The sequence below is a fragment of the Bicyclus anynana genome, chromosome 14, assembly GCF_947172395.1.
Source record: "Bicyclus anynana chromosome 14, ilBicAnyn1.1, whole genome shotgun sequence".
In the NCBI taxonomy this organism is placed as follows: domain Eukaryota; kingdom Metazoa; phylum Arthropoda; class Insecta; order Lepidoptera; family Nymphalidae; genus Bicyclus; species Bicyclus anynana.
In genome coordinates this window covers 14,516,344-14,533,726 of record NC_069096.1, presented here as the reverse complement: position 1 = coordinate 14,533,726, position 17,383 = coordinate 14,516,344, and the positions used below count along the sequence as shown (strand labels likewise).

At 35.9% G+C, this 17,383-nt stretch overlaps 1 protein-coding gene across 2 annotated transcripts in view; it reads right to left on the bottom strand.

The window, feature by feature from the left end:
• LOC112044928 (putative inorganic phosphate cotransporter) overlaps nt 1–17,383 on the bottom strand; it is a 74,483-nt gene that overhangs the window by 19,194 nt on the left and 37,906 nt on the right. The window contains exon 1 of one of the 2 annotated variants that reach the window (XM_024080940.2): nt 8,976–9,257. The exons of the other annotated variant lie outside the window; for it this stretch is intronic. Coding sequence (XP_023936708.1) covers nt 8,976–9,054 — 79 coding nt within the window. The 5' untranslated portion in view covers nt 9,055–9,257. Of the gene's footprint in view, nt 1–8,975; nt 9,258–17,383 lie in introns of those variants that run through there. 2 annotated transcript variants of the gene reach the window in all.

Sequence of the window (17,383 nt, the reverse complement as noted above, 5' to 3'; positions counted from 1 at the left end):
ATAGTGATGTTTCCTTAACTGCTGTTTACACGATGTGATATTAAAAACAAACAAAGTATTTGAAGAAAAACTTCTTTACGCCCGCTTGATATGAGGAATAAGCTGGTATTAGGTCTAAGCGTGACGCGAGCGTTATAAATTAAAATGTTTGTTTGTCAGTCTGTCTGTTGTCCGGTCTACTTTGAACTGATGTCAATGGGACTTTTGGAAAATGGAAGTTAGAGGAGGTAATATAGGCTACCTTTTAGCCCAGAAAAATTAAGGGACTTAAACCCCAGGACTTTGTTATTTGAAGCCACATGGGCTAACTATTGGACTGACAAGGAAGCTCATGTTTATTAATAGGTACTGGTTCAAACTTCATGTCGTCTGTTTACAAGGTCAACGCAAGGTGTCCGGACGAAGGACGAAGGGTGGAGTGCCGCCCTAACGTCCCCTGTCAATATTATTGCACGACAACACACCCTATACGGAAAATATGGAAATAACATGTCGGAAATTATAAATAGACTATGTCTATACGTAATTTCTTGGTATATTTTACTTTAATTTATAAAACTGTTCTATTAACAGTAGGTACTCCTTCTCATTGAGCGAAACGTGTGAGTATATTATTAGGATCAATGATATTATTGTAAAATATCGTTGATTAGGATAGTTAACAAATCTTATAGAAGAAGAAGTGTTAGAAACGACCTTCACCGATCTGTTTAATGGATTAGACCATTATTTCTAGAACCTCTACGAATTTTACGACGGCCTCCGTGGCGCAGTGGTATGCGCGGTGGATTTACAAAACGGAGGTCCTGGGTTCGATCCCCGGCTGGGCCATTGAGATTTTCTTAATTGATCCAGGTCTGGCTGGTGGGAGGCTTTGGCCTTGGCTAGTTACCACCCTACCGGCAAAGACGTACCGCCAAGCGATTTAGCGTTCCGGTATGATGTCGTGTAGAAACCGAAAGGGGTGTGGATTTTCATACTTGCTTGATTGCATCATCACTTATCATCAAGTGAGATTGTAATAAAGGGCTAACTTGTAAAGAATAATAAAAAAAAAATAATAATAACCTCTCTTGAACTTGAGTCAAGGCACAACTTTAGTTATTGATGCACGGCTAATTACACGAGTACTATTCGCGATAATTAGCGATAAATTCTGTTTTTCACAAATGCTGCACCAACCATACATTTTTCTGGAATAAAACCTATATTTTGCTCTCATCCGATTAATCTCTATACCAAAATTTATCAAAATCTGTTCAACGGTTTACTCATTAGAAGGTACCAGACTGGCAGATCCTAAATCGTACAAGCGAATCCTACAACCGAGACTATTCATAAGATCCCTGATAATAAGGATTCTGCTAGTAATTAATCACTGATATGACTGACTCATCACAAACCACAAACACAGAGTAACTCATTGTTGTACTACGAAATTTTAATCTTATCAACGATTTCGTCATGTTTAAGGTCGATTGCAGCAGAATTTACATATTTACCACTATCTGCCGGCGACTAGATTCACGTGTATAGAGAACTTAATTAAATATTGTGAAATATCAGGGTTATATTTATTTTTTTCAGATCAGGGGCCTTTAGCCATCTGGCCACGTCGATTCTCTTTCGACGATTGCAATCGCTTTTATTTTAATTATATTTAATATTTTCCGAAAATTGATAAATATTTGAGAATGACTGAATGTTTATCGACAGATCACGTGATCAAGTTATCAATTGAATGTGTATTTTTTTTTAGTTTTGAAGCGTTAACATTTGTAGAAAGAGAAAAGACGTGCCACATGGCTACTTTTATATACGTTTAGATCAGAAGTGGGATCAGAAGCAATGCAATAGTCTCTTATTAAGTAAGGTCTGATATTGTTCCTGATTTACACAAATTAAGAAGCCTAAAATAGTCAGACCTGTTTTTATGGCTTAACTAGCGGGCGTCCGCGACTTAATCCACGTGGAATTCAGTTCACAAATCCCGCGAGAACCATGGATTTTTCCGGAACGAAAAGTAGCCCATGTGTTAATCCAGAGTAAACTCCATTCCAAATTTTAGCCAAATCGCTTCAGAGGCCGCAGCCCAAAGGAGGAACAAACACACACAAACTTTCGTTTTTAAAATATTAGTGTGAAGTGCAAGTCATGCTCCTGCCATCCTGCCATACATTAATACGGAAGCCAATTATGGAGTATGGAACAGTGGCCTTGGGTTTTTAGGAGCCAGATATATAATCATCCATGTATGTAAGAAGTATTTAATTGATATTCTCTACGGAATATCATAAAAAACATATGTCTATCGCCCTACAGATATGTTGTTGAAACACTGTCGAATTATACTTCAAACATGCGCTATATTTCGAAACTCGAAAGCGAAAAGCATTTGCGAATTTTACACCATATTTTACCTAAACTACTTTTAGTTCTATTTCCAAGCACGTTTTTCTTTTGCATCAATTAGTCTGATCACGTTTGGCTGAAAACACAATAGCGTTTGATATAAATACCTATCTCATGTACATTTCAAGGCAATAAATTATGTTCATTGTTCACATATACGAGTAACATCATGTGTTATTGCACAAGGATTTAAAAAAAGTTGTTTGTTTAAAAGCGTTAATCTCTGAAACAGCTTGTTGAATTAAGAAAAAAAAATTGCATTTTTCAGTCATATTTCATATGACTGTGAAAAATGCAATTTTTTTTTCTTACCACTATACTAACATTATAAAGAGGTGAAGTTTGTGTGTTTCTGAGGTTGTAGAGGGTAACCTCTGGATCAGCTGAACTGATTTTGAAAATTCTTTTATCAATAGAAAGCCACGTTATTTGTGACTGTCATATTTAATTCCCGTATTCCCCCGAGAACGGGTACTTGCTAGTATCTCAATAGAACGGAGACTTATAATTCCACCTTCCATTCTGGTAGAACTTATGTGTTCGCTCAAAGCCTCTGGCCCTGTAGCTATTTGGCACGTCGATTCTCTTTCTATAATCACAAACGCTTCGAAAATTAAAATAAATGTATGGGAATGTCATTCGTTATAGACAGGTCACGTGATCAAGTTATCGATCGGATTTGTCATATTCGTACATTTGTACAGTTACAGTGTAGTGCTTACTCTATTTAAAAACTTTGTGCAATGATAGGTGAGTTTGGTAGTATTTTAAAAGTGTTTTAAAGCGCAATTTAATACTCGTAAGTAGGTATTTAGTGTTGCACAGACAAAAGCCGTCGGCAAGAGTATGACCTAGATTTTCTCAAGACTCTCACTTGAGACTACTTTTACCAGTATTAATTAACTAGGTACTTTACTTTCATGAATATAAAAAATTAAAAAAAAACTAAAAAGTACCTTAGTAATTTTTTTATATTATTTTTCATTAGCTTTAGCTACCTTAGCTTTGTGGCAACCTTTCGCTAGAGACCCTTAAAGTTTTCATAAAAAAAAATCCTGAGCTGCGTTTTTCGCCAAAGTATTGCGAAGTTACTTGTTCGATACTGGCGTCTTGGGACATAATTTCATAAAAAAAAATTAAATTATTTAAGTGCAACTACGATCTCAAGGAATATTTGACATAATTTTTAATAAAAATTTTATTTTTGATTCTATTATTGTATTTCATTTAATTAGGTAACTGTGACTGTTTGTACTTACAATTCTTGCAAATAAATGATTAAAATTACTTATAATTATTATAATTTATGCAGAGGAGAATATTTGAAATATTTCAGTCTGGAGTTCAGAAGTTGCAATACCCTGGCGTTTGAATAGCTCGTGAAGCTTGTAATGTATGTCAACTAGCGTCTAGCATACGTCAAAGTTAGTGAATTAGCCTGCAGGCCCAGTAATTAAAATAAGCTTATATTAATGACAAATGAGGACAAAAGAGCTGCTGCTACAACAAATTCGTTGACGACACTCCCATGATATGCGGGCGACGTGGGGAAAGGACCGCGCAGTCCTTTCGGACTGTGAAGTCGTGCGAGCGAGGCATCGCTACCTCCCGGCCCGCGCGGAACATCGGGAGTGTTACGAACGAGTTTGCCAAGCTTTACTTATTCATTTTGAGATACTACTAAAACAGTCATGGTCGGATGCGGCATTTCGAATTCCATTCATCCTGTTCGAAAATGTGACGCACCAAACGGAAAATGCTGCGCACGCAAAAACTGACTGTTCCGGCCGGTAGCTAAACACAATAACTGCGATCTAGATGTCCTTGGGCCTTGACAGATTATACCGATCGCATTAAATGAGTAATTGCATCCTAAAACACTTAGATCTACATAGGTACGTAAATAAATATTACGCCTCATTCCCGTAGGGGTAGGCAAATACCACGTCCTTCCAACTGCTACGATCCTTGTACATTCCCTTGCTTAGGCAAATAGTCCTGTTCTTCACACACCTAAACCTTTATTATAAATCGTTCTATATCATTTTCTAATGATGAAAACAACATAATAATACGTTAAATCAATATTTAGTTGTTTTATAGAAACACATTTGAAAACAGACTAGACCGTTCTTAGGTTCCCATCTACATACAATGCTATTTTTTGCATTTTTTGCATTTTTGTCAATCGTTCTAATGCAATTGTTATATTTCTTTGCATATCGCCGTTCCCGCAGAATAAAGTTGTAATTGCAAAAAGCAAATTTTTTAGAAAAAATAATAAACCCTTGCTTCTCATCATTCCTTTCATACAAGTTGAAAATTCGTTAGTTTGGAGAAATTATTGAGAATATGCTGGATTTCATCCAAGAACTTGGCTTCCCCTTTCAACATTGCCATTCACTCTCACCTTATAAATCCCTTTTATTAGTCTCCTTCCATTCATCATCTCATTTTAGTAATCTAGTAAATAATTAAAAGTTGATAATGATACATTTGAAAAAAGACAACTAGTTTACCACTTCATTTGTGTTTAGCATATTCACCTTGATAATGGTAGAACTACCTAGTTCTAGTACCTTTTCCACTTCACCTGAGTTTAGCGTATATATGCCTAGGAAAACGATAGTACCAGTTTTCCGTTTAACATTTGACATAAGGTAAACTAACCTTATTCGAGAGATAGCCTAATTTCCAAAGCTTAATTTGCGCTTGTAAATTGTATCTCTAAGCACAGATATGAAAGTAGATAAAATTGGGTCCGTTATCTAGACATTAATTGCGTGGGCAGAAAACTAATAAACGGGATCTTTCTACACATTGATTACTCAAACGTTAATGATTTAAAAAAATCTGTTTCAATTTTTAAATATGGCAAATAGTCCTGTTCTTCACACACCTAAACCTTCATTATAAATCGTTCTGTATCATTTTCTAATGATGAAAACAACATTACGTTACATCAATACGATACGTTAAATCAATAATTAGACAACGCAAACGGACAGACAGACACGATGACAGACAAGGGATAAAAGTTAAAACATTGTCTGATTTCTTACTGTAGGAGTACCTACAGTAGATTTTATTGAAATCTTAGTACGTTGCATTTTACAAGAAAAATATATATTTTCTAAAGGAAAATATTGCATTACTTGCCTATTACCTATGATTATTTTATGTTAACTAAATATAAATAAAAAAAAATGTTAATTAGAATGCGGAATTATATTACCTACCTATTTAGGTACAATCTACAAGTATTGTACAGTTGATTCAAGGAATTTCACATCAAGGAAAACGATACTCAAACCAAACACCTGTTTGATTTAGTCGCACTGTATTTTACGCGAGCCAGAACAGTTTTCTTTTTCTGATCGGCTCCAAAACATAGGCAGCCCACTGTATATAAAGAAAAATATTTCAACGCTCAAAATCAAAGTCCGAACTTTAAATAATAATTGTATGATAAAACCTAGGAAAAAAAGAAGGCTCAGAGTCTCACAGCGGGCGATGGAAAGAGCTTTAATCGGAGAAATGAGGAGATCCGCAGAAGTGCGAAAGTACACCGACATACCTTAACAAGTCACAAAGCTGAAGTAGCAATGGGCGGGGCATATAGTTCAAAAAGTCAATGGACGTTGGGGTCCAAAGGAATTGGACTAGCGACCCCGCAATAGAAAACGCGGTTTTGGTCGACTCCTCTCCCTGGAGTCCTAGGGATACGCTGGATGCGGGCGGCTTAGGATCGTGATGTTTGGAAGTTCCCTACAAAAGGCCTGTGTCCCTCAGTAGACGCCCATTGGCTGATATGGTGTTATGATGATAATGATAAATTATTATAACCTCAGAAAAGAAAGATTAATATTATTCTGAGGATATAAGGTGCGGGGAACAGGTAAAAGACGACGCTGTAATAAATATTATGTACTTAGATAGGTACTTAATATACGTCTATGTTGTTTAGAATTTCAATTGAAAAGCAATGAAAAATGATAACATTCAACACACGTGTTGCCAGCTCAGTATCTCTGCCTAACCAACTATTAACATAACGGAATTTAAAATTTAAACAAAAACCTTCAAACAAAAAAAACCTGAGGAGTGTAGGTGTTGAATTATTTAAATAGGCCTTTATTTTATAGAAACACTTTTGAAAACATAGACTAGACCGTTCTTATGTTCCCATCTACATACAATGCTATTTTTTGCATTAGAAAGGTCTGCATTTTTGTCAATCGTTCTCATGCAATTATGATATTTTTTTGCAATTCGCCATTCCCGCAGAATAAAGTTGTAATTGCAAAAAGCTAATTTTTCAGAAAAAATAAAAAACCGAAATTTTACCGATTTTTGACAAAGTCAAAGGCTTAAATAAAAGTGAGAATGTATGAAAGCTAATTTTCATAGCTTTTGTTAAGCTTAATTGACAAAAGCCTAGATATAATAATAAAGCCTTAAATTAAAAAATAAAATGTTACTGAAAATAAATCATCATTGTATTTTCAATTTCATATTGTAATGTTTATTACCATTTTATTCGCCGTACAGTCTAACCGGAAAAAGGTGTGTTATTTTTAACCGACTTCAAAAAGGAGGAGGTTCTCAATTCGGTCGGTATTTTTTTTTTTTTTTTTATGTATGTACACCGATTACTCAAAGACGCCTGGACCGAATTCAAAAATTATTTTTTTGTTTGAAACGGTATAGTCCCCATTTGGTCCCATTGCCATCATGTCAAGATCTGATGATGGAATCCTGGAGAAATTGAGGGGAACTTTCGAAAATTATATGGGTGTCTAGTGTGTTCGTATACTTTTCCATTTAGTACTTTTAAGCACTACAATTTCATGAAGGTTTAAAATCGATCTGATGATGGAACCATAAAACAGACGAGGGAACTCCTCGGCGATTTACAGCAGTTACTTTGTGTTTGGGCTTGATTAATTTGTATTAATGAGAACTTTCCACATAGATAGGTTGTGACTGTCATTTAGGGGTTTGGTGATGAAGACCAAGGACAATTAAGGGAACTCCTTAACAGTTTACAGTAAACACCTTGTGTTTGGCCTTGATTAATTCGTATTGCTGAGAACTTTCTACCTAGATGAGTTGTGTCTGTTATTAGGGGTCTGATGATGAAGACCAAGGTCAATTAAGGGAACTCCTTAACGGTTTACAGTAGCTACCTTATGCTTGGGCTTGATTAATTTGTATTGCTGAGAATTTTGTACCAAGATGGGTTGTGACTGTCATTAGGGGTCTGATGTATTTGTTTGAGATGAAATTTTACACTAAAAATGGAAAAATAATAAAAATTTTAATAAAAAAATACAACCGACTTCAAAACCTAAAAACGTACCCACTAAACTAAAAAGTGAAAAATAACATCATAATATGTTTTACCTGCTGATCAGTATGAAGGCGGTGCTTAGCCGGTGTTGTCTTAATTTAAGCCATTTCTGACAGGACCACATGAAACAACACTGTCTGCAAAATCTAAAGCTATAAGATATTCTCACATGGCTTGAATTAATACAACACCGGCTTAGCACCGCCTTCATACTGATCAGCAGGTAAAACATATTATGATGTTATTTTTCACTTTTTAGTTTAGTGGGTACGTTTTTAGGTTTTGAAGTCGGTTGTATTTTTTTATTAAAATTTTTGTAGGTTAAAAACCTAAAAAATAACACGGTAAGTGCAAGTGATGATGAATTACGCGTGCCGATCAGAAGATTTTGAACGAGAATAAAATGGTGACTGATTTTATCATAATCTAGTCTTAAATTTTGAGTACCGGAAGACAATTGTACGGCTGTTTACCGTACCAAGAAGTACATACATTATGGTAATATTATATTACCATTTTATTCTCATACCTTTATGCCAGAGACTATATCTTGGAATACTATTGTAATATTTTGTTACTTAGTTAATAACTGCAAAAAATTACGAAAAAAATGAAAAAAATAAAACCTTAAAATATAGATCCGAAAAATGAAATAATACTAAAACATGTGTAATGGCAGTTACCATTTTATTCTCCGAGAACGGCGAATTGTTCTATTATAATTATTATGATGTTTTAAACGGTATTAAATAATCGAAAACGTGGTATGTTCTAAATATTAAATAATATAATAAAAGGTCGTAGTAATGTTCTAAAAGCAACGCAAACAAAGGCTTTCGTCTTAGATTGCATCATCACTTACCATCAGGTGAGCCGTGAGATTGTAGTCAAGGGCTAACTTGTGTAGAATAAAGAAAAGCATATCAATTTAAACATGCTTTTTCTTTATATTATCATAGGACCACACAGGCGTAACAGGTCACCAATTTACTTGACGCATGGTAAACGTCTATGCAAATTTTGTTTAAGCAGTGACGTGCACTTCATAGATGCAAAAATGCACTGCTTACCTTTACGATTCATTACAAACCTATATACGAGAAGGAATTTTCCATTTCGTACAATTTTTATAGGGCCTGCTACTGAATCTAAGCCTAGAAAAAAGAAAACTTGATCTATGGTGTTCCCCAGTGACGTCACAATGACTCACCGCTATACTTTTTGGGCCTCTGGTCCTCCAAGCCAGGCTGCTCCCATACCAGCACGTGGGTACCGCGATTCGAAACCATATCGATTGTTGTGATAAGAGAAAAAAAAACCGAACAGAACACAGAAGAAAACGTAATAAAATACTATGAAATAAATAAAAACTAGCTTAACTAAACCACGTGTTTACGTGATGCTGGTGTGTGAACCAACATTGAGATCGGGGTGGTTGGTCATCGCGAGGGTTGGTACGTGTTCTGCCGGTGGTTAGAATAGGACTGGCGGTGCGACGCGCGGGTCGCCGGGTCGTAAATATACACGGAGGAAGAGTGCGGGGGCGCGGCACCATGGCCTCGTGGCATAGCTGAGCAACTGAATGTGGCAACTGAAAATCATGAAAATTGCGTCTATCACTTAATAATGCCATATGGTTCACAATCAACAACTTCTTTTATGATTTATACCATAGAAGGATTTTATCATGCGGAAGGTTATATTTTATTCATTAGATTTGATTTAAGTAATATAATCGTATGTCCTTAGATTAGAACACCATCAGATTCTGTCCACCTAAGATACTGTTTTGTTTTTACTTTAACATAAACTATTATGTTTAATACAGATTTTACTTAGTCTACCTGTGATAACAGTACAAATATTAAAAATCCGTCGTTTATTTTCGGAGATTAGTTGATAGTTGGGATTGATTGAATGACATAGTGATGGAAACCTACTCGAAGTCTTGCAGTGCGATGGTAAAAAGGTGACGGTGGAACAAACTTAAATAAACGGACAAAATAGTAGATTATTATACAAGGGGCTAAAAAGATCCATTATATACGAGGTATTTTTACGCTAAATAGAAACCAAGTTTATAATGGGTTTAGCCCCACGTGTTACACTCTGCTTTTCACTACGATTGCGAGAAAATAAAATAGTTTAGTATAATATTCAATGATTTATTTTAATTGAAAATTAAATGTACAAAGTCTACAATTTTGGATATTAAAAGAGATGCTTGTACCCGGTAATATAACTTCCGACTACTGTGAAGATGAATAATGAGTATCTTATCTTATGTTGTTAAGTTAAGTTAAGTTTTACTTTGTAGTTACAACACCCTCACAGGGTTCCATTTGTAATAATTATGACATTTTATATATGAAATGTGTTAAATATTATAATGGAAATGTAACTTAAATAAATAAATGAAAAATAAATGAGTATGTGAGGTAAACGTGGGAGATAATAGTTTAAAAAACTCCTTTCGTAAGTAAGTCCTAAAAGTACCTCGTATATAATGGGTCTTTTTAGCCCCTTGTATAACAATCTACTATTTTTTGTTCTCTTCTTTTATAGCTACAACACAAGTTTTGGCAATGTATTTAAATTACAAACGCTTGATTTATACTCTGTTAATAAAGTTAAAATTGCACTATTTGTAAATAAGACTCGTAACTGATGACAGACAAAGAGATGGTTTTATTACTTTTAGAAACAAAAAATAAAGTAGTAAGTGTAGTAGTAAAGCCTCTCACCGTACGATCGACTTACCCTATGACACTTTTCGTAACGAATTTACCAGCTTAATCTCCAATTTTAGTGTGCGTAAAGAAGGTTTAGGAACTTAAAAAACATAAAAGCCGATTCTCGAAGTCGGATGCCTCTGATTTATCGCAAACGTGTCAGTTGTTGAGTTATTCCGGTCGGCGGTCAGCAGCACGCGCCCACTACGTGTGCGATGACGTCAGCGCGCAGTTTTTACTGAACGCTGAAAAGTGATTGTAGACGAATAGGAAATGATACCGCTACTTCTTGCCGGTGTACCGATACTTTTTGTGATGCGCTGATAAGATTTCAACGAGGCGGTAAGCCTTCCGAGACGGACATTTTGACGACCTTTCTTGTAGTTAGGTTGTAGTAACTATGATGTAGTTTCTAAAGAGTACTTATGTACTAACTAATGGGATAAATAATAATCAGTAAAATCAGGATAGAAGGCAATCAATATACTTAGCTACCTGCGATGTAGTTTTTATTATGAGTAATGTAATGGGATAAATAATAATTACCATCTTATCAGTAAAATCAGGATAGTACCTAATCTGTATGTATAGGTACCTACCTAAGTATAATTATGTTCATTAGTAGGTAAGTAGATATATTATGCAAGATATACATTTTGCATCTAAGAAAGAATACCTAATTAGCGGAAGGTTATTGCTTACTTTTCTTTTTTCTTCTTTTTTTTCTTCTTTTAGTTTCTGTCTTCAGGGGTTGCTTGTAACTCTCTCGATGTTCCACTGTTCTATTTCATTCGTCTGAGATATTTTGTTTAGTAGTTCTGGTTTGTAGTTGTAACCTACGATCGATGGTTGTAACAAATCCATAGACACACTGACTTTCGTCTTTTAATGTTAATGTGATTATTAATTTAGAGAAAATTCCGAGTTTGATTTACTTATTTGAAAGCTTATTCCATAAAACTCCCTTATCATTTGACCAAATTCGACCTATTTTCAGACGATAGAATAAAAAATTAGCAGGCGGGCATTAAATCCTGAATTATCGCTAGACAAAGCTTTCAGATTAGGCGCCAATCGGCTATGGTAGCTCGTAATAGGCGAGACTATCGACCCCATAATATAATATTGTCATTGCATTTTATTGCCAACTACCTAGGTAGCTTTTACCTAAGACTTCGACGCGTGGAGTTCCATTAATCTAAGTACTTACCTATTCATAATGCCAATCATTGCGTGAAACGTCTATAAAATCACATAGTTAATAAGTACGAGTTCCGGTTTAAGAAATGTATTTAAACCCTCAGCTATTATATTTTTTATTTTTGTTAATCTCCTTCCCTTATTGGTTAGTTAAATAAATCGTACAGTACCTTTAAATAGAATTTACCCAAAAGAATTGAAAAATTAAAAGTTGCCTGCTTTCACACTGAAACTGTGGGGTTCCCAGATATAAACAGTTGCACTACTGCTAACATCTACTGTAAACCGATGAGGAGTACCCTTCGTCATCATCACCAAACCTTTAATGATAGTCACAACACATCTAGGTGGAAAGTTCTCAGCAATACAAAAATAATCAAGCCCACTCACAAGGTATAAACCGTTGAGGAGTTCCATTACCTGTCCTTTGTCTTGTCTTCACCATCATACCCCTAATGACAGTCACAACACATCAAGGTGGAAAGGTCTCATCAATATAAATTGATCAAACCCAATCACAAGTTACTTAGCTAGTTACTGTAAACCATTGAGGAGTTTCATTAGCTCCTTGTTTTCATCATCAGACTCCAAAGACAGTCACAACTCATCTAAATTGGTGACAAGGTGGTGGAAAGATCTCATCAATATAAATTGATCAAACCCTATCACAAGGTAGCTACTGAAAACCATTCAGGAGTTCCATTAACTGTTCCTTTGTCCCTTGTCATCATCATCAGATTCTTAATGACAGTCACAACCCATATAAGTGCAAAGTCCTTTTCAATACAGTTTGATTAAGCCCAAACACAAAGTAACTGCTGTAAACAGTTGAAGAGTTTCATCTGTGTTTAGGCTCCAGTAACTCCTAAGCTTACTGACTAGGTAATAAGTATTTTTTTTCTGTTTATCGTTAATAAACTGTAAAATAAGTTTAACAGTTCTGCAAGGTCTTTTTCTAATTCCGAGTAAACATTGACTTTGTTAAGGTAAAGCCATTTCAAACACTGCCGGCCTCATTAATAAGTGACGTCGTAAACATAAATTTTAAGCAAATACCTACTTACACATTTTTAATCTTCACATGTTAGCCTTTGACTACAATCTCACCAGCTGGTCTATTCACTATTATGGTCTTTAGTATCAACACATTAAAATAAACTTCAAATCAATTGATAAATGTCATTTAGGTATCTACTGTGTGATATCAACCAGTAAACATCAGACGACATTTTTACATATAATCTCAATTTTGTTTCAAAAACAAAAATTTTTTTTAATCAAACGTCTAAGACAGTGAATTAGCATGCTGATGGTACCTAAGTGATGATACCATCTAAGAAGGCTAACTTGTTAGGAAAAGGATGAAAATCCACACGCCTATCGGTTTCTACACGACATCGTACCGGAACGCTAAATCGCTTGACGGTAGGATAGTACCCATCCTAAAGCCGAAGCCTCCCGCCAGCCTGACCTGGACCAATTAAGAAAACCTCAATCTGCCCCGCCGGCGATCGAACCCTAAACCTCCGTCTAGTAAAATCACCGCATATCCACCTATACCATAGCGCCGCACTACCTGTACCTACTACCTACTTACGAAGAAAATTGACTATCCTTCTAGCACAGTAAAAATATTTAAGTCTTCTGTCTATACCTACATAGGTATACTGTGCTACTAGCCAATAGGGAAAATATAGAGCAATAATTTATAACAATATTGTCAAAACTACGGAATAACATAGCCTGTATCTATCTACTTAAGTTAGATAAGTCATACCATTAATTTTATATACTAAGAATGTCACAATCACAATGGATCAAGTCGTTCCGTACGCAATATGCTCGAAATGCCCCAACTAATCGGGTACTGTCGATGCTCAATTCGTTGATTGCTCAGCGCCAAGATCTAGATATTTTTGATATAAAACTTCATGTATTTATTGATATTGTAAACAGCTGTGAATTTTAATTTTAATTTTATAGAAATATGCAATTTATGTGTTTGTATTGTATAGTGATTATATTGTAATTTGTTTATCTGTTATATTGTTATATTGTAAGTCTGTACTTTGTATGCGTTTTGGCTTAGCTGTAAGCATACTAAGGATATATAATAAATAAATAAATAAATAAATAAATGGATCTGGATGAAATAGGTACCTGTACAAAGATAGACATTATTTAGTTAGGTAGGTAGGTATATGAATGAATTCCCGAAAATAAAAAAAACCTGTGTTTAAAATAGTCTCGAGAAGTAAAAAGAAACCTGTGTCACCCTGTGTGCTTCACGGGTTTTCAACATGATTTCTATGAATGAATAGGTAGGTATAGTTCGTGTTGTAAAAACGACGGTCAGTGGCCTTTCAAACATTTTTGAAGTGTAGATTCTTGATCTCAGTCTTAAAACTTTTGTTACAAGTGCTAATTTCGCTTGCATTGGTCATGTAAGTTCTATGCCTAGAAAAAATATATAGCAACGTTCTTTTATTGACTTTTGAATAAGTGTGTGAATTTGAGCCTCAACTTAATTAACACGAAAGACTACGAGTATACGATAAGACCAGTGGATATGACCTCTACCTCCGATTCCGGAGGGATGTGGGTTCGAATCCGGTCCGGGGCGTGCACCTCAAACTTTTCAGTTGTGTGCATTTAAAAAAAATAAAATGTCACGAGTCTCAAACGGTGAAGGAAAAACATCGTGAGGAAACCTGCCTAGCAGAGAATTTTCTTAATTCTCTGCGTGTATGAAGTCTGCCAATCAGCATTGGGCCAGCGTGGTGGACCAATGCTGATTGGCAGATTGGGTGGCCAGGAGCTCAGCAGTGAGCCGAATATGGGTTGATAATGATGATGATGATGACTACGAGTATGACTATTAAAATCAATGGCGGCAAGTTTTGGGGGGAAACTTTAAATCCACTATTAAACAAAAATACCTACCCTTGTTTTAACCCTTTACCCTTGTCATGTCAATGATTAATTAACTAATATACATCATAATAAACGCGTGCGATTCATTTATCATTGTCGAGCCTCCCAATGATTACAGTTATTGGAGCCTCCTAATGACGACACTTTGGAGATAAAACAAGGTTATTTGACGTCTAATATGCCGTCTACGATGAACGATCCGAAAATAAACGTATATTGGAAACTAGTAACGCCATCTAGGCTTAAAGCTGATAAGATTTTTCAATAGCGCCATCTTACAACGATACTACAAAGTATATAGCGGGAGATCGAGTTTACTCTGAATGAAATGGTTTATCAGTTCCACTATAGATGGCGTTAATAATGAAAATAACGTGAATTCTTTAACTTCATAAATCATCCTACATACAGCTGTGATCAAAGATTTTAGTTTACAGTGTGGCTGTGATAGTCCAATGGATGTGGATAATATGACCATTACCTCTGCCTCCAATTTCGGAAGGCGTTGATTTGAATCTGGGCCAGGGCATGTACCTCCAACTTTTCAGTTACTTTTGCATTTTAAGAAATTAAATATCACGTGTTTCAAAAGGTGAAGGTAAATCGTAAGGAAACCTGCATACCTGAGAATTTTAATTATCTTTGTGTGATAAGCACAGAGTGCAGTGTGAAGTCTGCCAGGCTGAGAGTCTGTGAGAGGAGACTCGTGCTCAACAGTAACAACAGTTTTTGATCTTAGTAACTAGGCTAGTAGGTACAACTATAGCTTGTTAATCTTTATTTTATTAAGTCGGTTGAAATTTTTTTCGAAGTAGAAGATTTTTTTCATTTTACTTACTTAATACCTAATAGTAATAAGCTTACAGCTACCTAATATTTTATGACAGTGCAAGATAAATATAAAAAGTGGTAGGAGTACCTCTAGGTACCTACTGAAAACTGGACCTACCTAAATGGGGTAGGTATAGTACCTACCTATAATCCGTACGTATTAACTTGACGCCCGGCTGCCAAACACATCCATACAAAGTACACAGTACAAACATCATTTGTGCCAGGTGTCAAGTTAATGCGCACGAGCTATACCTAGGGAGGTAAATAAATAGTAGGTATATAGAGGTATAAGTACCTACATATAAATTTAATGCATTTAATATACTCCCAAGGTTGTGGTCAAATCACTTAATCAAGAATTTACATTAAACAAGTAGGTCCGTAGGTACCGGCAATATAGGTATCTAGATGAAATAGGTACTTGATACCTGGCTAATAAGTACCTACCTATACATAGGAAAACACAGGCAAAATTAGATAAAATCTATTTTTACTTGTGGTTGAATATGATCAGACAACTATACAGATTGAAGGTAGATAAGAAATATAAAAAAACAAGTCAAGAAATAAATCCTCAATAGCTCAACGGTAAGAGCGGTCGGACTCATCACCGAGGGGTGGTGGTTCGATCCCCGCCCGTTTGTCTATTGTCGTACCCACTTCTAATACAGTCTTACCCGACTAGCAAATATTCTTTTAAAAAAAAAAGAAAAAAAAGGATGTATGTAGCACAGCTCAGGTCTCGCGATAAGTCCTGCGCAAGCTAAGGTTCAGATGAGGCCGTAGACCAGTAAAATATGCCGATGTTTCAATACATAAAGAACCCAAAAGTGTTAGAGATTGTTACAGAGTCAAATAATGTCGACACCACACTAGAAAACCTAGTGTTGGTCGACTCCCCGGAGTCGCTGGAATATAAGCGCTCTAGGACCATATCTACAAAAGATCTATGGCTAACTGAAACATTCAAAGACAAAGTTCATTTATTTCAATTAAGCTTAGTCATTATCACCCTAATCCCAGAAACCAGTGGTGCCAGCAGTGTGGTAGTAAAATAGGCTGATAATGATGATGATGTTCTTTATTAAACTGATGTAAAGAATGATGACGATTAAAGCTACGCTTGTGTAGTGCGAAAAGTGCCTAAGACCGTTTAAAAAGGTGTGTCACACTGGCGTAACGTGATGCGACGAGATTGAATAACTAGCGGCGGACTTGGACCGGATGCCGGCTATTGTGAGCCCGCACCTACCCGCTCCCACACTGATTCCTTTGTGAAATTACGACACTTGCTCAATACTCCGGTTGTATACTCGTAAATGGTCAGTTATTTGCAGATAAATTTTGACAATTTTCCCAAACGTCATCTTTAGCTTTCTTATCTGATGGTGTAAGTGCCGTAGGCTCCTTAATGGGACCTCAGCGACGTCAGCGAGGGGTTTGGTCGAGGGCAGAAGCAAGCAAGCAGAAGAGATGGGCGGAAAGACTTCCTAAGTGCTGCTCCTCTGAGACTCGGACCTCCGCTTAGAGGGCCGTTATGGAAGTCATTTTCATCGTAGCTCCCTCGTTGATCCAGTGGTAAACTTATGTGGTCCTGAATTCTAATCCTACGTCGGGCTATAACTCTCTTTTGATGTTATGGCTTATGATTCTAAGCTTTTCTGTCGAGAAATTTTTAATTAAAATTCCCACCAAAAAAAACCCATGCCTCGGAGAGCACGTTAAGCCGTCTGGACCTTTAGAATTAATAAATATCGCGACAAGTAGAACTTTTTTTGTGGAATAACAAAGATAGCGTAAACCGCGCGGTCTAGCTTTTCGTGTTTCGGGGGCCTATTATTACGGTTCCGATCCAATTTCCGTATTAAAAAGTTTAACTTTAAATGTAATTTTTGTCGAACAAAATGTAAACAACACT